This window comes from Phyllopteryx taeniolatus, chromosome 9 (genome assembly GCF_024500385.1).
Source record: "Phyllopteryx taeniolatus isolate TA_2022b chromosome 9, UOR_Ptae_1.2, whole genome shotgun sequence".
NCBI classification, from domain to species: domain Eukaryota; kingdom Metazoa; phylum Chordata; class Actinopteri; order Syngnathiformes; family Syngnathidae; genus Phyllopteryx; species Phyllopteryx taeniolatus.
In genome coordinates, this window is record NC_084510.1 from 31704418 (window position 1) to 31725908 (window position 21491).

Genomic DNA, 21491 nt, shown 5'->3' on the forward strand with positions numbered 1-21491 from the left:
TAAGTATTTTTCCAAGATAGTCAACTAATGGGCCACATAAAGTCAAAGGAATGTACTAAAATTGAATTCAATAAATGTAAATAATCCTGAAAAACTAATTCAATAAAACCCGAAACAAAACTATATCTTTAAATTGCAACATATGTACTGCTTAACTTAAACATAAGCATATTTATATATTTACATTTGAATAGATTCAATAAAAAAATAATTCGAAAACAAAAATAATCTCAGAAATACAAATGACACTTTTAAAGTGCAAAAGAATTAAAGAGAAATTCTTTTTTACTGTCAGTATGTGGTGGGAACATCATTTGCTTTGTGCGGCAAGACACTTTGGAACTTCTTGATGCAACTGCTTTAGTTTTATTGACAATCGTTGCCTGCTTTTATACAGCGTCTTTGTACCAATATTTGTTATTTTTTAGAGATATAAGTGCCAAGAGTACAATGTTAATTTTCTTTCGCTCGTCAATGGTATTTTTCAATCATTGTTGTTAGCTTGGAGCTAGCGAGTTTTGTGAACAAAGATGACGAAGTCTGCGATGTATTTAAACATCAGGTGTCATTCTTTTGTTATGCGAGTTTAGTTTTGCAGTGAACTTTAACTGGAGTGCCAATTCACGACTTTAAGCAAGCAACATACACTCTTACTGCTTACTGCTTGCTACCCTGTTAGCACCTTAGCACGCTGCTGTTGTGATCACGTGGGCTCTTCAGGATACAAGCGATGGAGCGGCGCATGGAACGGACCGCTTGCATAAGATCGGAGATTTTACATCCAGTCCGAGCCGATCCTAGTTTTTTGTTGTTTTTTTTTTTTTGCTGACGTCGGACCGATTTCCAATGTCAAAGATCGGATCGGGACACCCCTACTGGTTTTTTTTTTTGTTCTCATTTCGGTTCACATGATGAAGAGGGACACAAAGTCCGGAATATTCGTTGAATTCGTTTACTGCGCTCGTGTCGCTGTTTTGAAGAAACGCAAAGTCGAGGAGTCAGTCGAGGGAGGCCGGAGCAGGCGTCCGATTGGTGGAAGGGGAACACGTGATGTCAGTACCTGAGGTAGGCGAGAGCAGGCGTCTGATTGGCGGAAGGGAACACGTGATGCAAATAGTCGCTGAGCAGCTTCTCATTCACGATGCCTAACAAGACAAACAAACACAAGCAGCGCCGACGTGGAATCATTACAAAAGCGCCCCCGACACATTCTTGTGTTTCAATCGGGAAAAATTGCAGTCAATATTATTGTACTTTATAAAAACATAGTAATAGCATCATTAATTAGCATTGAAAACATGAAACAGTTTGTGCATGATGATTTCATGCTGCAATTCATTTCCTTGCGCTGCTCCTTGTGGTGCGCCAGCCTCGGCCACCAGGAGGCCCTACTGTATAACAAAGGGATGCAGGCACAAATGAGGTTGACTTCCACTACTACTCAGTAAGTTTTTATATTTGTCACTTTTCGTAGAGGACGAAGAATATATGCCTGTCTGCATACGTGTGTTGTTCCACCATGCTAACCGTAAGCATGTCCATGGTTCTTTACATTAAGCGAGCAGACTTTTGTTGTCATTTTCGTTGTTCTCCGTTTAGTTTTCCAGTAAACTACAGCTGGAAGCCTCTTTTTTGATGAATTGTTCTCTACTTGCAGAACTGACAAACTTCTTGTGAAGCAAGTAGAGTTCAGTGCCACCACGCAGCGCTTGTAATTTACTCAAAAACTAAGAAATCCCAATTGAATCCATTTTGGAAGCAGATGCGGAAAACTACCAATCCTGAATCGCTGCCACGGATGGATGAACAAAGACATTATTTGTCGTCGCTAAGCAATCATTATGGGCCCAACAAGTGAAAACGGATCCTCTATTGTGAAATCAAAGACGTGAACGTGCGTTACCGGTGGATTTGGGTTTGTCGGTATCTGAAGCCAGTCCGTAGTTGCGGCGGCTCAAGGCGGTGCCGCCGCCGCCGCCTTTGGAGCTCATGCTGCACGCTGCAAAGAAACACAAAAATCCCCCTCAGCATCATCGCTGGCAATTTGCGCCACCAAACACCATCATTACACTTCGTCACTTGACAGGATGATAGAGCCCACCGATCAGAGGTGACAATTGGGATAATATCGCTATTTCATATTTTCCATCCAGCTGGGCTCGGCTACGGGCTGTGACCCGATCGTTGTGTCGCTCACGACGTGTGACGTGTCGATTTTGATATCGTGTCAAGATAGGTAAGCGAACGCATCGCCCGACAACAACGTTTTCCTCGAGTTCCGTTCCGAAATCCCAAGCATATGCAGGGGCAATTATGGAATATGACGATGAGGTTTCTCAGGCGGCAGGCGCCGAGTCTGGAAACAAACACCATGCAGCTCAGCTTCCGGCTCTCGGAAATCATCTCGGCTAGCCACGTACGTTGACGTTTCATCAGCTCCTGTTTGCGTGTCACGTTTGTCATACAAAGCGCCGCGAGAAGCCCCTCCCTCCTCGCAGGCAGCTCGTCGGCCATCTTCCGACAGCTAAATTTAGAAAACGTTTCAAAATCCTCCCCCTCGCTTTTTGGGCCGTCCACAAGCTCGCAAGCCCCAAACCCGCCAGACGTGGATTTCCGGATGGATGCGTCCCCATTAGAGGGTCCCGAACGTGTCCAGCTCTCGTCAATGTGAAATATTAAAAGCGTTCTCTATTTAGAACCAAAAAGCTTCGCGTGTGGGGAAATTCGGCGACTCGGCAAACTGTGATGCGAAACGGAATGTAGCCAATCGACAAGCGACCTGACTGACGAACGAGGAAGTGGCCGTAGACCAAAAACCAACACGTCCTACCCGATGTCGGATTTTGTGGCTTCCCGAGTCGATAAAAAGTATTTTCCAGAGCAAGTCTTTTTGCTGACCTCCAGGAACACTCGGGAAACATATTTCTTTAGCTTCTTGGTTTTTGTTTGATCAGGTGAGATTTCTGTCTTGGAGGACTGGATTCAAGATCGGCAGTGGAACAGAATCATCCCGCGTGTCAATATCGCAGCACAACACTCACAGTGCGACCAAAACCAATTTCTATGCTCAAGCTTGGGCTCCGTAACAGTCAGTGAAGCAAACTTTTCAGATTTGAAAAATCCCTGAATGTGTACTGGCGCACAGAGCAGCTCCACTCTTGAGTTTCACATTTTCTGACGGTCCCTGACGAATTAACCTATCACCACTGAGGTGACTGACGCTGAAAGTCAACTGCAAGCCTATTATTAGTAGTGTTATTCAAATGCGAGATGGAAGTTGACCGATGACGTCACACGCCGTGGGAGTTGTAGCCTTTGTGCCGCCATTAGGTGAGCGGGGCGTTCACAGAACATTTCTCGGCACACAAAGGAACACAGTCGGCCACAAAAATGAGCCCAAATGAAAAGCTGCGGCTAGCGCTAGCCTGCTAGCTGCTTGCTGCTAGCTGGCCGGCCCGGGCTAGCTCGCGGGCTAACGTGACGAAAGACGAACATGAAAAAGATCGTGACGCGCTGACAGCCAAACCTTAAACCTTCTCCGACTTGAGCGCTTTTTGTGCCGCTTCGGCGCGAGCGATGTTTGCGTGATTGGAGTCTCGGTGGAAGAATGCGTGCGAGCTTCTTGTGGCGCTTGTCCCAACGCGACGGATCCTCAGCTGGGCCGAAAACATACGAAACGCGAAAGCTAGCGTTGAAAAGCTGCTCTCTCAAAGTGATGGCGCACAACCTTGATTCAATCTCCTTGTATGTGAACGCAGCGTAAGAGCTACAGGAATAAACAAACGAATACAGTCAGCAACTCTTAACAGTATGCTTGACCTGATATGGATGACTATTACCATTACCAATTGGACCCTGTAGCCATGACAGTCTTTACTTTGTGCTAGCACTGACTGTATGTTTTCGGACTATTTTTAACATTGCCTTTTACAAGAATCATGAAATGGAATAAAATCCCCATATTGTAATTGTCCTTAACCTTCTATTAACATTGAGTCTTGCAAAGACGTTGCTGAGCACCCTCCAGTGGGTGAAAACCCGTTCAACTGCACAATTTAGCAGCATCGTGAAACGCAACAAAAGCTACATTTACATGGCAAAAACTAACACCAACCTTGTTCCCTCGTCAACCAGGTACTAAGGGACCGTCATAGTCGCAAAATTCGATCTTAAATTTAACTTCATCTCCGGTTTTAGACGTTGAGCACACTGGCGGTCGCGCTGCAGTATACTTTGCGACAGTAACTCCCGATTAACGACCAATTGTTGTCCAAACCTTTTCAAAATAAACGCGTTTGCAATATTATTACTATGACAGAATGTTCAACCTAAAACAAACATCCGTCATGTACAAGCGTTCTACCACAATGCGGCAAGTTTTTCTTTGACTCCTCTAGCATACAATTGCTTCTACAGACTCGCACACCGCCCACGCCGTCTGTGCCGCTGTCGCTGGAGCTGGATATCTTGTGGTCATTTTGGGAGAAGTACCAAGCAGGTCGAGTACAGTACAAAGACAACAAAGCCCCACCATAGTGACTGACGTGGCCATAGCTCATTTTGGTTGCTATCGTCATTGGTATTTATGAATCAAATGATGAAGATGCGCCGGTGACCGACTGGTTAGCACATCCGCCTCACAGTTCTGAGGTTGCGGGTTCAAATCCTGGCCTGGCCTGTGTGGGGCACTCCGCTTTTCTCCCATCCATCCATCCATCCATCCATTTTCTGTCGCCGCTTCTCCTCACGCGGGTCGCGGGCGTGCTGGAGCCTATCCCAGCTGTCATCGGGCAGGAGGCGGGGTTACACCCTCAACTGGTAGCCAGCCAATCGCAGGGCACATACAAACAACCAACCATGCGCACTCACATCCACACCTAAGGGCAATTTAGAGTCTCCAAGTCATGCATGTTTTGGGGATGTGGGCGAAAGCTCGCTCAATGTTGGCACCTCTTCAGTGGCGCCGCCGTGGCTGACATGCGCACGTTGCGGGAGGAGGGCGTGTACGCGTGGGAACGTGACGCCCGGATGCCGCGCACGCGCACCCACGCATCCTCCAACCTGCTGCTGCAGAACAACACAAACAAGAAGAAGAAAAGAAGGAAAAGAAGAAGAGAAGAGATCCTCTCGCTCTCTCTCTCACCGCCAGTGAGTGAGGAAGGGGTGGCAGGGAGGAGGGGGCTTTCCAGCTGTTGATGACGATGATGGTGACTCTTCATCTCCACTACAGCAACCACCTGTGTCTCCTTGTGAAGCTTTCGGCAGCATCATCATCATCATTGATATCAATCCCATTTTTGGAGCTCCATATTTGATGATGATTCTTATGATGATTATCCATCCATCCATTGTCTTCCGCTTATCCGAGGTCGGGTCGCGGGGGCAGTAGCTCTCCCCAGCCACTTCCTCCAGATCTTCCGAGGGGATCCCGAGGCGTTCACAGGGCAGCCGAGAGGCGTAGTCTCTCCGGCGTCTCCTGAATGACACGACCACAAAGTCGATCGTCCCGGTGCCACGTGCACGTGTGGACAGCCTTATGCTCGAACACGGTGTTCGTTATGGACATCCGTGACGAGCGCAGAAGTCCAATAACAGAAGACCGCTCGGGTTCTGACCCTCCCAATCACGCCCTTCCGGGTCTCACTGTCATTGCCCACGTGAGCATTGAAGTCCCCAGCGGGAGCGCTCTGCAGCACCCCCTCCAAGCACTCCAAAAAGGGTGGAGGAGAAGAACCCCAATGTACAGGCGCCGAGCCGGGGGGGCAAGAACGAACTATACCCACGCCTCTCACCGTGAGCAAAGGTTCTGTGGTTCTTGAACGATCCGTCCAAACTCTGTGAAACGCTTGTGAACAATGTGAGGAACTCTGCTTTGGAAGTGGCCACCAGTCAACCACTTGGAGATATTTTGCTTTTGTAGTGACCAAGAGTTGAGGGCACCAAATAGGCCCGTGAGGTGTCCTCGCGCGTAAAAGTCCTTGTACAGGCCACTAGTGCATAGCGTTCCCAGGCCAGTGACGGCGTGAGCGCCTCCTTGTGTCAACCAGGGGAAAAGACACTTCATCCGTAATTAAGCTAAGCCGCTATTGAATAAGCATCATCATTCATCCTCTTCGGTGGCTTGCTGCTGCCTCCTTGTGGTCATCGGTGGAATGTGAGGACTTATTTTGGTGCTTGGCGCTTTCCTCCGCAGTTCAGGCTCACAAATGACGATTTATTCAGATGATCATAAGGACATTGTATCCTCACGTCATATTTGACATACAAAATGAGCACAATGTAATTCAGATTTTCAAAATGTGTTTTATGTCAGGGATAATAAACTTATATCATAACAGCCATCCACCTGGAAAAAAACAAAAACAAAAAAATCCAACATTAACAATGTCATATATTACATAAATCGTACTATTGTGAATCTAAAATAATCAGGATGATTATTAAAACTGATGTTCTTCTGTTCCTTCATTATTTCTTTTCAGATCCTAATGAATATATTTGCAGATTGTTCTGAGGAACCTCTCCTGTGTTATTCACTGAAAAAGTCTCGTGTTCACAGTTTTGGGCGCTCAGGCCAAAGCAAACAAGTAATATGCTGAAGTGAATTGAGGTGCTTCATTTAGGCAAAAGGGTTGCTTTGCCTCCAGATTGTGGAATCTTGGTGATAATGAACTAGGTTGAAGTCAATGTATATAAAATGGAAATATGTAATATGAAATATGTACGTACAGCGGAACCCCGATAAAACGGACCCCGATATAACGGACATCGCATAAAACGGACCGTCGGGACTGAACAATGTGCCCAAAAGTTGTTTTCTGGCGCTGTGGCGCAAAGCAGGCAGAGAATGGGACCGGCGTATTTCCGGGTCACAGATGCACACAAAAACAGAAAAGAAAAAACGATCCAATTCCAAAAGAGTGCGGGACATCGACGCGGCGGCCGTGTGACGACGGAAATATCTATTGGCTGCAGCCGTGACCTCTGAGGATGCAAAACACCACAAGCCTTTGGAGTCTGGAACACGCTATTATCTTTGGTGCAGTTCGGATCAAATCTGAATCTTTCAAACATTTTCAAGCTTTTGGTATATTTCTTACATTTACTGTGTACTGTACTGGGCGTTTTAGGTCACCCAAAAAACCTACAAAACAACAATTTTGTACTGTACAGTAATATGGCTGCGAACGGCCTCAGAACCGAGCGCTCCGATGTAACGGACCGTCGGCCGCATCCGACGATGCCCCGCCCCCGTCGGCCCGTTCTATGGAGGTTCCGCTGTATACGGCGTGAAATACGGATTTGATTACGCGTGCCACTGACATCGAAGCGTCCGACGGAGGTCGTGGAGCTCTGACTGCTCTGCATCACTTGGGTCAACGCCCACATCTGCTGAAGACTGCAGGAGACGGACGCAGCGTCCACCGGGCCCTGCAGGGGGCGCACCACATCGCACACTCGCGTAAGCGAATAAATAAATACAGGTGTACCGAAAGCTACAAGCTGAATTGGAAACAACAAACCGGAACATGTGGGTCTGGGTCAACAAGGTTTAGAGCCAACAGCCAATCAGAGAGCTCCTTGTCAGGCTCCTGCAAACAATGAAGACCAGAAGAAAGAAACATTTTGTGACACTTTCTCCTTCAATGCACATTGTGCTGCTCATTCTTGGCCCCAGACATATGGATTCAATAAAACGGAGACCCAGCGCATCTCGCCGTTTCTCAGTCCGGCAGTAATATGACTCATCCTCTTTGCGGAGGATAAAGAAGAGATGCCTGCGAGTATTGTTATATTGTCCGTCTACGTGCGTTGTGGCACCGTGTGTGTTCAGATATCCATCGCTTAAAGTTGAACAACACCGCCACATACTGTAGATGCTAACCGTTAGCCTATGTGCCTTTGGCGTTTCCCATCATATGTTAGCATTAAACTAGCGGAAGTGAAGTGGCTGTTTTAAATGTACTTGCCATTTGTTTGATGCTTAATTTGGCAGTAAACTACAGCTGGGAGTGACTTTTTTTCAAAAATTCCACATCTTTTATCAATAATGTATCTGATTCAATTTCAGTCACTTCTTTCAACACAATTTTGAAAACTTGTTTCAAGCTCATTTGGACTTTTTTTGCCATTTTCCTTCCACTTATTTCGACTAAAAAACGAGCTGGAAACGAAAGAAGTTAGCATTTTCCTGCTCTCCCGTGAGAAAAATCATCTCGACGAGGTGTTTGCGTACAGGTTGCGTGTGCGGGGAAATGCGGACGTCCTCTACGCCGAAGGTCGACCAGGCGGACGACGGCTGCTTCAGGATGAGTCGCACGGACGAGACGTCGTCCGGCTCCACTCGCATCTGGACCCCGACCACACGTGACGCGTCACAAACATGGCAACGCAATATCGGTATATGTGCACACACACACCACGCGCTTACCTGGTTCCTGTGAATGCTGTAGTAGTCCTGCGCGCCCGCCTCCGTGTGCGGGTTGCTCATGAGGGGGCGGTCCCCGAGGGCCGTGCGCCACTCGGCCGCCGCCCCCTCCTGGCCGGGACTCCGCTTCTGCAGCCTCACGCTGACCAACGCCGTGTAGAAATTCTTAAAGTCGATGGTCTCAATCTGATGACGTCATCCACACGTTATGGTTTGACTTAACGCGACGCCGTTGTCGTCGACTTACATTGACAGTTTTCCCCGGGGGTAGGGTGACGTCGATCACGCACACGCCCGAGCAACGTGTGTGTGTTTTGGCATCTTCGCCTCCTAAGTGAAGAAACACCGGCGGCTTCAGCGTGCAGGCCACGCCGTTCGTGACATCATCAGCGTTCATCTTCACCTGATAACAATAACAACATTACAACATGCTAACTTACTGTAATGCAACGACTTGAACAAATACTCTTAATGACCTGCTTCCTCTCAACTTTCTCACTGTCCCGGCCGGCTACGTGGACGCGTGTTGTCCCGAGTCGGCGTGCGTTTGGCCTTTCCTTTTTTTGCCACGCTCCTCCTTGTGTACAAATTGCGTGTACATGCATGTTCATGACAATAAAAGATGATTGTAATTGTAATTGTAATTCTTCAGGTGAGTTGTGTTCAGATGACGTTCCCCACGACGTACTTCAGTTGTGCACAGACTGCAAATAACTTACGTGCTGTTTGTCTGAGACGACGCAAAATAGTCCCGCACCGACAACGGCTTTTTTCACTGACAAGAAGGAAAAAACTTTATTGGCTGTCAGATAGTTCCAGTATTACACGTGACAAGGCTAAAAAGAAACTAGCTTTTGGATTCATACGCGACAAAAACGCGGAGTGAAATGTCTTGTGGGGAGCCGATCCGTGACGCCATCGATCGGATCTGCGAATGATGACACGAAAGCCGATTAGCATAAAATGCTAATTATCGGCCGACACCGATAACACCGATCAGATTGGCGTAAAGTCTAATATATATATATATATATACACACACAGACAGTAGATCTAGACATCCATCCATCCATTTTCCATACCGCTCGTCCTCAATAGGGTCGCGGGCGAGAGGCACGCCTGAATTGGTCGCCAGCCAATCGCAGGGCACATAGAAACAAATAATCATTTGCACCTACGGGCAATTTAGAGTCTTCATTTTGGGGGGGGGGGGATGTGGGAGGAAAGCGCAGTACCCGGAGAAAAGCCACGCAGGCACAGGGGGAGCATGCAAGCTCCACACAGGCGGAGCCGGATTTGAACCCGTAACCTCAGAACTGTGAGGCGGATGTGCTCACCAGTCGACCGCCATTCCGCCTTTTTTAACATTTCAATCTATCAAAATAAAGCAAATAATTTGTCCAATGTTTGATTTTGTGTGACAATAGTTTTTTGTCAAAGTCTTTGTGTCTCCAAAGTGTTCTCTGTCCATTGAGCACTCGAGCGGCTCCAACTACCGGAGACAAATTCCTTGTGGTTTGTTTTGGACATACTTGGCAAATCAAGATGATTCTGAGGTACAGTGTATGTATGATGCTGAACATTGTACATTCGTGCACAATCGAGCACAAAAGCCACACTATTATTGCCTTTCCTACTACATTGGGCGGCCGCGGCCCAATGGTTAAGATCATCGCCTGCCACCGCGGGGGACCGAGGTTCAAGACCCCGACCGCACCATCTGCCGACATCCCCCGGACTCACGGCTGCGGCGTCCTTGAGCGAGACGCCGATCCCCCGAAATGCTCCCCGGGTGCTTCGGCTGCCCCCCCTGCTCCAGTTGTGTGTTCCACTAACGTGTGTGTGTGTGTGTGCTGTGATGGGTAAAATGCAGAGAACAAATTGCGTGTGCTTGACAATCAAGGTGATTCTTCTTCTTCTTCTATTCTTAAACACGGTGTGATTGCGATGCGACTGAGTTCGTGTTGCAAATTGCTAATGGCGGATGCTCGTCGGTCGTTAGCACCGAATCAAATTGTACATTACGTCATGCTTCGTGGTGTAGTTTAAAAAAAAATAAAATAAATCGAAACGTACTCACGTTTCCTCCCGCACGTTTTTGATGTTTTACACGTTTTACACTTTGGGCCATCACCATGAACCAAAACAGAAACGCTGGTTCGCAGCCGTTAGCATGCTAGCGATTCGAGACACGGTTACTTCCGGTGGTCTTTTGTAACCGTGGCGACGGGGCGCAGCCTCTTAAAGGGCCAGCAACACAAAGGCACGTCAGCCTCATCGCTCTGGTAAACTTCGAACATATCCAGTGTGGGCATGTTAATGAAAGTGTAGAGATGGCGCGAACGCGGAGGGTTTGGAACATTCATGAAGTTAAATTCATGCCAAAATAAAACGACATGTTGTGACGTCCAGCATGCAGCAGAGGGTAGTATTGTCTTGCGCTAGGCTTCGATGATGTTCAACTCCGAACTATAGAGACGTCATAAACGATGTAGCGGTCGTGTTGTCACGGCAACCAAATCAAAGAAATCGCAATCATTGATCAACTTGTACTGTTTCTACTGAGACGTTTGTGGTTCTTTAACCTTTGAGCCCAAGTGCCACCTAAAAAATATTTCACCACCATCATGACGAACATTCAGATACAGCCACATATTGGGCCGAGGCAGTGATTTTAGTCCTAAAGTCATTACCGTAACAGTAATCTCGCTCTCTCTCTCTCAGTGTTGGGGAGTAACGTGTTTATGTAATGAAACTATTTTTCATCCATCCATTTTCTGTACCGTTTATCCTCACTCGGGAATGATTACAATTTTCGTTAGATTTGATCAAATAATTGTTTTCCTCCACTTTCGAAAGCCAACACTTGCGATTGGCTCTTTCTGGTCACGTGCAATTCTGCCGTGCTCCACGTACGTACGCGCGCGCACGCTACAGTTGAATTGCAAGTACCATAAAAAGCCAAACCTTTCTCAATAAATCGGCAAATCATGTTTCTGTAAGGTCCCGGATGCGTGTGGACGCTCATCGAACACGAATTGGAACGGGATCGAGTCATTGTAAGCACAGCCCCATGCCACTTCGAGAAGCGTGCGAGACAGAACATCTCCCTCTCCATCACATGCGAGTTCATTTCAGTTGTATAGTTTCAAATAAATCAGTGGAGTTGTACAAATTCTAGCTCACCTTAATGGGGGAAGAAGTTTGACAAGGATTTATTGTGGTGTCAATTCTTTTACATCACTAAAACCTGGCATTTGAACAGGGGTGTGTAGACTTGTTCTATCCACTGCAGCCTTGTTCCCACTGAGCCTATTGTGCTATTTAACAAGTGCAAACAATATAGTATAAGAGCATTTCTTGGAGCTGAATTTGCCTTCATTTGTTATTTTCTTGAGAATGTTTGACATGAAGTGATCTGAATTTGCACAAATAAATAAGTCAGAAGTGAGTGGTGCACTCTCTTACGCTTACTCAATTATTTGGAGGACAACATTCATGATTCGAAAGTACCAGTAGAATATTTGGCTACGCCAGCCACCTCTGACATTAAGACTGCGCTTAAAAATATCCATCCTTCCATTCTCTCGAGTGCTGACCCTCATTGGGGTCACGGGCAGAAGTGTGGACTTGGACTCCAGTCCAGTCCAGTTGATGACTTTATACTGGGCAATATCTTACAAGACTTGCAACTCGACTTGGACCACCGAGAAATCAAATGTCAAAGATTCGTTTCGACAGCCACATGTGGATGAAAAGTGACGAAATAATGCTGCAGATCTTGCGGTTAGTTATCGGATGGAAGCGGACCACACTGTAGTTCCATCCATCCATTTTCTGAGCCGCTTCTCCTCGCCTATCCCAGCCGTCTTCTGGGGTACGCCCAGAACCGGTCGCCGGCCGATCGCAGGGCACATCGAAACAAACAAGCGTTCGCACTCACATTCACTCCTATCGTGCGTGTTTTGGGGACGTGGGAGAAAAGCCACGCAGGCACGGGGAGAAGATGCAAAGTCCACACAGGCGAGGCCGGATTTGAACAGAACGTTCTGTCGCACGCTACCTACAGCAATGGTTTCATGGAACAAAACAACAGAAATCAGCAATAAATGTGACAGTAAAATAAGGTTCACTTTCCGAGAACCGATGTTAACATACACAGAAACGACAACGACAATTAAGGTAACAATAAGGATGCTAATTATGGAAAAGAAAAAAACAACAACAACAAAAAACCCCACATTGCATGGCACGCTTGCTTTCGTTAGCATTAGCAGCTAGATTTGTGAGCCGGCCGTGCGCTGTCTGCGCTTATTGTTCGTTACAGTCTGGTTGAGTCAGTTTCAGTCTTGTACGCTATTTCTTTGTTATATTCCCTTTATTTACCAAACGATCTGCACACAGCTAGCATCTATTCGACATGAAACTCTTGATTCTTTTTCGTGTTTTTGATGTCACATTTTTACATCGTGCCCCCTAGTGTTCGAACTGCGATACGACAGTGGGATACAATTGGCCCTTTACAACAAGATGACAAACTTGTGTTCCTTGTTTTTTTTTTTGTTTTTTTTTTCTTTTTCTTTTTTGAAATTGCCTCACTAGAAATGTTTGCAGACACGAAAATGCCGTTTCCCGCTATATGCACATTGTGAATCGAAGAAAAATACTGGTGATGATCTGATGGAGGAAACCAATTGGTCTTTCATTAGTCATTTTCTGTTGTGTATTCATAATTGCGCTTTAACCAAGCAAAACTATGTTTTATTTTTATACTTGAGCATTGCGATAGAATTGTCACTTGAATTCTCGATGACTCAACGCAGCACTACTGGATGCAAATTCTAATTTGTGACAGGTCTGTTTAATGTCACTTCAGAAATAAAGTGAGAAAAAGCATTTTCAGAGAATAACTGAAAACCTTTTGAAGGGGCATTGTACTAAGCCCCTTGCCGATTGGCTTCGAAGGTACAAGAATTTTCATCAGCACCCAAGTTTTCTTATGAAGGTTTAATGCACTTGTTTATCAATTTTTTGTTTTGTTTTTGACAAATTAATATGGACTTTAAAATGTATGATATATAAATGCAGCATATCACGTATACATATTAATTCAAAATATATTTTCTATCGTTGTTTAAATGTCTCCAAAGAACTCGAAACTCCAAGTGGAGGACTTGCAACTTGACTCCCGACTTGCCTGTCTCGACTCGGGACTTGAGGGCAAAGATTTGAGACTTACTCGTGACTCGGTCCCGCCTCCGGTCGCGGGCGTGCCGGCGCCTGTCGCAGCCGACTCAGGGCGAGAGGCGGGGTACGCCCTGGACTGGTCGCACGCCAATTGTAGTTGCTTAAATAAAGGAAGAAAAAACTATTTAGGGACGGATTCATTTCAAATGTACACGAAATAATAAAATACTTTTTTTTCCCCGAATACGAGTTTAAAAACAAACAATTGTTAAAAATGTAATGCAAATGTATCGTACTCCAAAATGTAAACACAACCGAACTGTACTTAGGGAGTCATTATCTGGCCCGCTGGTACCCACACCTTGTGTAAAGTCTTGTTTTGTCTTGTTATTGTTGTCCTGCGGTTGAATGAAAAGTGCTCATCACGACTGAAGTGTCTTCATTGCTTTTTGCCACAATTAAAAACGTTCCAAAAAGTCAAACTTAATTGTGCTCCATCTTAGCTGCTATGCTAGGCGAACGACTATGTCAGCTTTTAGACTTGCTGCGACGTTAACTCGTATGTCCGCTTGAAATTTCGCTGCCTAAATTAGCTGCTATGCTAGCTGCCGTGTGGCCATAAGATGGCCGTTGTTTTAGTGACATCGCACTGACAAACTGAGACGTCAACACCTGCTGCTGTCAATCATCAAGTTTGATCAACGTGAGTGTGTGTGTGTGTGTGTGTGTGTGTGTGTTCTCTTCTTTCAGCAGCTTGCCTTCACATGAATCTTTCTCTCTTTAAATACATTGCAATATTCATAATACTGTCTCACACACACACACACGCCACAGGGAGGAGGCGGGGCACGCTGGCAGGAAGGCAAGACCTTATAAGGCATGTAAGCTCAGTAGGAAGACCCTGGGTGGGGGTTAAAGGTTGTGGTATGAAGAGGTCACAGTGAGAGAGAACTGCTACACGTGTTGGCATTAGCATTAGCATTAGCATCACGCTGCAGACAGGAAATGGGAAAAGTAACAAAAAAGAGTGTTTGTATTTGAATCATGATAATGATGATAATGATGACAATAATAACCGAGGTAATACTGATAATAACAAAAGTAATGATGTCTATTAACTGTACAACATGGTTTCTCTTCCAAAAGTGACAAATAAGAAGAGAGTTTTTCACCATGACGTCACACGTCCTTCCTCGGCTTTCTCCGATGGCACCGCTTGGAAACACACTAAGGCAGAAGCCTTGACAAATTGGGGCAAATTGCTCGAATGATTATTTGAGAGAACGTCTTCTCTCGCCACGTCGTTTGAATTATGGAGGTGTCAGTCCAAAAATAGATAGGCAGTATAGGCTGTAATTTACATTTCGACAGGTAAGTTGCGCCATCAATCGATGTGGGGAAATTTCAGACATGGTTAACACAGAAGATGGACCAAATAGGACGGACGACGTGGAACGGAAAAAACGAAGGACCAAAGGACCCTAAGAGTCATTCTAGTGCGGGTGGGCCAAGGCAACAATTTACTTGAGCATCAGAACCCACCGAAATGCGGCGGCGGCGCCGAGATGCCGGCTCGCTCTGCAGCAGTAGATAAAACGAGGTGAAATCGCAGCGCTACCGACGCGGAGAGGGAAGGCCCTTCTACCCACGGGGACGCGTTACGATATCGGTCTCACCTTGAACACGAACATTTACCCGGCAGAGAACCGTCCGTCGGGCCGAACTGGCCAAAAGCCAATGGCCGGGCTTCGTGGGCAAAAACCCTTAAAGGCAAAAACAACTGTCAAGCTGGACATGTTTGGTCACACATCAAGGCAAAGGATGATTTGGAGAGGTGCAACATAGGAAATCATATTGGGAGTTGGAAGAGGGAAATGCTTCAGATAGGAAATCGTGGAGGAAAACTGCAGACAAGGAGTAGGAAGGCTTGAAAGATCTGCAGAACTAGATAAGACCCAGGATCACAGAGCTCAGTGGAAAGGATCGGGAAACAGGCGTGAACAGGTTTTCTCTGAGATCCTATCGAGTAGGCCCGAGGCCTCCTCGAGGAGAAGTCGGATGACCTCCATCGGAACTTCACCGTGGAGACCTCCTTAGGACCGAACATTGCCATCTGCTCCAGCACCACGAGGGCTCTTCAAGGGCAGTCCCACAGGAAGAGTGGGGGGAGGACGAAGGAGAGGTACGCGTCTTCCCAGCTCGGCGGCACGCGTAGCCGCGGGAAATCGACCGTGGGGATCACAAGCTTCGAACGCAAAAAGACAACGAGCGACCTGGCAGAGAGTGCCGCGCCGCCGCCCAGAGGCATTCTGGGACTAAAAGGGCAAAACACCAGCGAGCTGACGACATTGCAGGCGAGCGTCGGGCGGAAGTGACCTGCCGCCGCCCGTCGGCGCTCTCAGCCAACACCATCGTTTCTTGGAACATTTCGTGGAAGCTTGCGGACAATCAAAACAAGGAGGGCAGATTCCCTGAAAAGTGGGGCCAAACGACCTTAACTCTCTGGTGCAGGTTCACCTTAGTTCATTCCACCATACAGACTGGCGAAATCTAAAGTATGAAATACTTATTATAGGTTGTGTATTGTACCTTAAAATAATTCAACGATGTATATTTCCTTCTTATTTATTTGTAATAACAATTGATTGGTTGGCAGTTCATGGTCTTTTTTGTCAAATCCTCCTCAGCCACACGTTCACCGGATATATTTCGATTTCTGTGAAGTCACTCGTGAACCTTGGGCAATATCTTTGCGGCGCAAACTCAAACACAGCGAGTTTTTGTCACGGTTTCAGTTCAGGTTAGTCGGAATCAATCGCTTTTCTGCCACCCGTTTACAAAAACGATGAGAACGTTCCAGAAATGAAATATTAGCCAGCATGCTCCACTTTACTGCCCCTTAAAGAAAGCAGGTCACGTGACCCACTGATGGACGGTCACATGGTCCAGCCCCCTCACCTGCCTGTGCGCGTGAAGACGGAGGAGCTTCCAGAAAGGTCCTGCTGGAGCGGATTAGCATTGTGGTATGCTAATCTTCTCCTGCATTCGTTTGTATTCATGAGCACCCTGCTAATCAACATGCTTGCGCTCTCTTGATTCTTTCTTTCTTTCTTCTTCTTCTTCACTTCCTGTCGCTCTTTGTCTCTTTCGTCCTCTCTGTGTTCACAATGAGTGCGCGCGTGCGTGCGCGTTAGCGTGAAAGTGGAGAACATTCCTGAGCATTCACACAAAAGGCAGCGCTCCATTAATCTGACTGACAGACAGTTGGGGGTTTAACACGTACGCATGCTGGATGAAGAAGAAGAGTTAAAAAGTGAAAAACATGCTCTGAACGTCATATGATGAAGAAGATGATGAAGGTCATTGCTTTATGTAAACAAATTAAAAAGTGTGTACGTGCGGTCGGCCATTTTCAAAGAAACTAATCCACAGGGTGCTAAGTGTTTTGTGCAATGACCTTTGACCCTGACCTGATAGCTGATGGTCTCACAGGTTGTGAGCATGACCTTTGACCTTCATACAACGCACACACATTCCGCAGCCAAGGTCAACCAAGGGCGACATCCTCACATAACCACGGTAACACGGCTACAACTTTTATCCAACATCTGATTGTCGCGCTCACACACACCTTCACACGCATAGACAGAAAGAGAGAGACACACACACTCACACACACACTGTAACACAACTCTCACACATACACGAATTGACACAAATACACACGTTAACAACAACTCACACAGCTCATACACGCACACGCACACACACACACACAGTGAGTGATTTCTATTTTTGTCTTCTGTTGTCACGGCAGCACCCCCCCCCCCCCCCCCCCCACCAGGTGCCCGCTCCCCCCTTATCTGTTTATTTTTACACTTGTCAGCTGTCTGTGTGTCCGTCCGTCTGTTGTTGGCCGACTGGCCGGTGGCAGACGGGCTATTAATAGAAACACGTAACATGGGGGGGGGGCAGCTTCGCGGTGCATTCCACTTCTCCGGTTACACTCGAATGAGCGCTCTGACCCAACACGGCTGCCACAGGAGACACCGCTAACCTGTTTTTAGTAACATTAGCAGACGGCTAACTCGCCGGGAAAAGACATGAAAACATTGTGATCGGCTGCCGTCGATGACTTTTTTCGGCCTTTCATCTTCTAATTATGATTATCATTGTTACCGCGGCAACTGGTGGGTTGGGCCCCACAACAATAGCCTAAGTGTCTTCTTAACAAGCTAAAGCTGTTATCTAAACTCCTGAAAAATGCAGCTCTGCTTAACGTGCAGAGCACTGCGACTTTAGAATGATAGGACTCAAGTCAAAGTCAAAAGTGGTCCTCCAAATAATTGAGGAAGAGCAAGAAAGTACTCCGTGAAAATCTACTGAAGTCGTGCGTAACTCTTATTAACTTATTTTTGTTAAATCAGAGCATGAACTGCAAATAAAATAAAAATAACTAAAGCCTCGCAGTTTTGAGGTTGCAGGTTCAAATTCGGCCCGGCCTGTGTGCACTTTGCATGTTCTCCCCGTCCGTGCCCGCGTGGCTTTTCTCCGGGTGCTCCGCTTTCCTCCCACATCCCAAAATCATGCATGCGAGGTTCATTGAAGCCTCTAAATTGCTCGTAGGTGCGTATGATTGTTTGCGTCTATGTGCCCTGCGATCGGCCGGCGACCAGTTCGCGGTGTCGCCCGCCTCTCGCCCGCAGTCAGATGGGATCGGCTCCAGCGCTACGGAAAATGGACGGATGGATGTGGATAAAGCAAATAGGAATGTGCAAATTCAGATATTCACTTCAGCTAAGAGATAATGAATACAATCTTCATGAAATCAAATCAGCTCCAATAAATGGTCTGATAGGCTTTTGTTTCCGATTGTTAAACGATCTTGGTCAACTCGAGTCACACATCGCCGCGGTAACACTGGAACGGCGCAACGGAAGTCGAAAATGAAAGTGGAAAAATAGAAAAAGTGTGAAAATCAAAGTCGCGAGCGGCGTCATCGCAACGGAGTGAAAGTAGCATTTATTCTGAACATAAATACTCGAGTGAAAGCCAAATGTATCATGCATTAAAACTCCTCTGAGAAAATGTTACTTGAGTCAATATAACGGAGGAAAGGGAGTGCGTTACGACGGAAGGGTGTGTGTGTCGGCGTTTGTGCGTGCGTCAGGCGGGCACAAACGGCGTGTCGTAAAATGGCTGGGACACGTCGACGTTGGCGTCGGCTCTTCTTTTTTTTCCCAACCAGATGAACAGATGTTCAGACCAACCTGCTGCCTTCAGGGTTGTGGGCGGGGGTCCACGGGGCTATCCGGGGTTGGGGCTCAATAAAGAAGAGCCGGAAGAAAAGCGGTCCGACAGAAAGTGTGCAAGAAAGAAAAAAGTGCTTTTGTGTTTCTCGCAGCGGACTTTTCACTTCCACTTTCCATTGCGGCGCGTTCTGGAACGTTTCTTGGAACTCTTCCTTCCCAAAGGCCGCACAAGCTCCAGCACACTGCCAACCAAAATCAATCGTATTCTTTGTCGCCAGAAGCATTTGCGCATTCCGATCCTCCCTCGTGTCGGCCCCGCCCACCCGCCGGGCACGCCGCCGCATGCTCGCCGCCTTCCGAGCATTCTCCGGAGTGACGTCGTCGTCATCCGTTTCTTCTTCTTCTTCTTCGGCTCCCTCGACGACGGAATATCGTCGCTCCAAAATCCCTTCATTTCAGGAAATGCAAAAAACCACATCTGGCCATTGGCCGCTTCTTTCATGCGTACGAGGCACACGGATGGGAATTTCGAACTGGGCGAAAGGCGGTTTACACCCCGAACTGGTCGCCAGCCGATCGCAGGGCACATATGAACAAACAACCACTCGCACTCACATTCACACCTACGGGCAATTTAAAGTCTTCAATGAACCTAGCACGCATGTTTTGGGGATGTGGGAGGAAAGCGGAGCGCCCGGAGAAAAGCCACGCAGGCGCGGGGAAAAACATGCAAACTCCACACAGGCGGGGCCGGGATTTCAACCCCGGCCTCAGAACTGTGAGGCGGACGTGCTAACCAGTCGCCCACCGTGCCATATATATGCGTGTATATATAGATCTATATAGATATATATATATCTATATATACACAAGCCCAATTCCAATGAAGTTGGGACGTTGTGTTGAACATCAATAAAAACAGAATACAATCATTTCCAAATCATGTTCGACCGATATTTCATTGAATACACGACAAAGACAAGATATTTCATGTTCAAACTGATCAACTTGATTGTTTTTAGTAAATAATCATGAACTTAGAATTGTATGGCTGCAACACGTTCCGAAAGAGCTGGGACGGGCAGGGTCATGCTTACCACTGTGTTACGTCACCTTTTCTTTCAACAACATTCAATAAACCTTTGGGAACTGAGGACTGGTTTGGCATTGTATTGCTGAAATAAGCAGGGGCGTCCATTAAACAGACGTCGCTTGGATGGCAGCGTATGTTTCTCCAAAACCTGTATGTACCTTTCAGCATGAATGGTGCCTTCACAGATGTGTAAGTTCCCCACGCCATTGGCACTAACACAGCCCCACACCATCACAGATGCCGGCTTTTGAACGTCGCGTTCGTAACAGTCCGGATGGTTCTTTTCCTCTTTGGCCCGGAGGACACGACGTCCACAATTTCCAAAAACAATTTGAAATGCGGACTCGTCGGACCACACAACACTTTTCCACTTTGCGTCGGTCCATCTTAGATGAGCTCGGGCCCAGAGAAGCCGGCGGCCTTTCTGGGTGTTGTTGAGAAATGGCTTTCGCTTTGCATAGTAGAGTTTCAAGTTCCACTTCCGGATGTAGCGCCCAACTGTATTTACTGAGGGGTGTGCCCCGCCTGGATGGATGGATTCAATTCCAATGAAGTTGGATAACGATCCAAAACACTCCAGCAAGTCAACTTCGGAACGACTTCAAATAAAAGTGGCCTCGTCAAAGTCCAGACTTGAATCCGATTCGAATGCAGTGGCATGACCTTCAAAAGGCCCTTCATGCTCCAAAACCCTCCATTGTTGCTGAATTCAAACAATCTCCACAGAGATGTGAAAGACTCGTTGGCACTTCTAGAAAACGCTTGATTTCAGTTGTTGCTGCTGAGGACGGCCCAACCAGTTCTTCGGTTTCGGGGGCCATTACTTTTTCACGCAGGGCCAGGTAACTTTGAATCGTTTGTTTTCCTGAATAAATCAAATCACTATTTCAAAACTGCATTTTATGTTTAACTTTGTCCAATATTTACATTTCTTGGATGATCTTAGACATGAAAGTGGGCAACCTATGCAAAAAAATAAGAACTTGAGAAGGGGACAAATCGCTTTTCATGCCACTGTTGTTTGTTGTCCTTCTTCGCCGTTCTTCATCGTTTTTGTCGTTCTTCATCGTTGTCCAACATTCCTCTGTTGGCAAACTCGGAGCCTTCACGTCGACTCCTGACGAGATTCCGCCGATCCCAGAGAACCCGAGCAGACGTGTCGGGTGTCGCATTCCTCAGACGACCCGGCCCGAGGGCGACGCCCCCCCCGCCCCACGAACAATGCATCAAAGGCGGGACGGCGCTCGTTCCTCTCGGATTCTCGAAATACTTTCGGTCACCTGCCCGCGGGACGCGACCGGATCGGGACGGGAGCTTTCTTGTTGCCGTAGCAACCGCATATGAGCTCGCATATGATATACGTTACGTGCAAATTCCAAAAGGGAACGTCACTTGCTAGGCCACGCCCCTAAAAGGCACACATCAGCATTTTTCGCATCACGGATATTGTTGTCCAACTCGGCGACGTTTTGTCTTGATATTCGAGTAATTGGAATGACGAGCTTGAGCGTTTGCGACATCCCACGATATG

At 47.0% G+C, this 21491-nt stretch overlaps 2 protein-coding genes across 11 annotated transcripts in view; both read right to left on the reverse strand.

Moving 5' to 3' along the window:
* The window catches only part of LOC133483150 (E3 ubiquitin-protein ligase RNF123), a 38346-nt gene extending 34073 nt beyond the window's left edge, over positions 1-4273 (reverse strand). Inside the window, exons 1-3 of one of the 3 annotated variants that reach the window (XM_061783907.1) lie at positions 4115-4273; positions 1904-1999; positions 1061-1145 (exon numbers count right to left, since the gene is read on the reverse strand). In XM_061783907.1, the coding sequence (XP_061639891.1) occupies positions 1061-1145; positions 1904-1991 (173 nt within the window). In that variant the 5' untranslated portion in view covers positions 1992-1999; positions 4115-4273. Of the gene's footprint in view, positions 1-1060; positions 1146-1903; positions 2000-3526; positions 3687-4114 lie in introns of those variants that run through there. The other 2 variants (XM_061783906.1, XM_061783908.1) reach the window with 2 other exon arrangements.
* Positions 4274-6283: 2010 nt separating this feature from the next.
* nicn1 (nicolin 1) lies at positions 6284-19111 on the reverse strand. 8 transcript variants are annotated; one of them, XM_061783912.1, is made up of 10 exons: positions 10509-10653; positions 9295-9356; positions 9148-9203; positions 8905-9005; positions 8676-8831; positions 8432-8614; positions 8237-8350; positions 7524-7592; positions 7324-7431; positions 6284-6346 (listed from the first exon to the last, which is right to left on the reverse strand). In XM_061783912.1, the coding sequence occupies exons 1-10, from the start codon at positions 10563-10565 to the stop codon at positions 6305-6307; spliced, it is 948 nt and encodes a 315-aa protein (XP_061639896.1). In that variant the 5' UTR covers positions 10566-10653; the 3' UTR covers positions 6284-6304. The 8 variants fall into 8 exon arrangements, with proteins under 8 accessions (XP_061639896.1, XP_061639897.1, XP_061639901.1 ...); XM_061783913.1 differs by lacking the exon at positions 8237-8350 and having other exon boundaries at positions 10509-10656; XM_061783917.1 differs by lacking the exon at positions 9295-9356 and having other exon boundaries at positions 10509-10648.
* Between the last annotated feature and the right edge of the window lie 2380 nt (positions 19112-21491).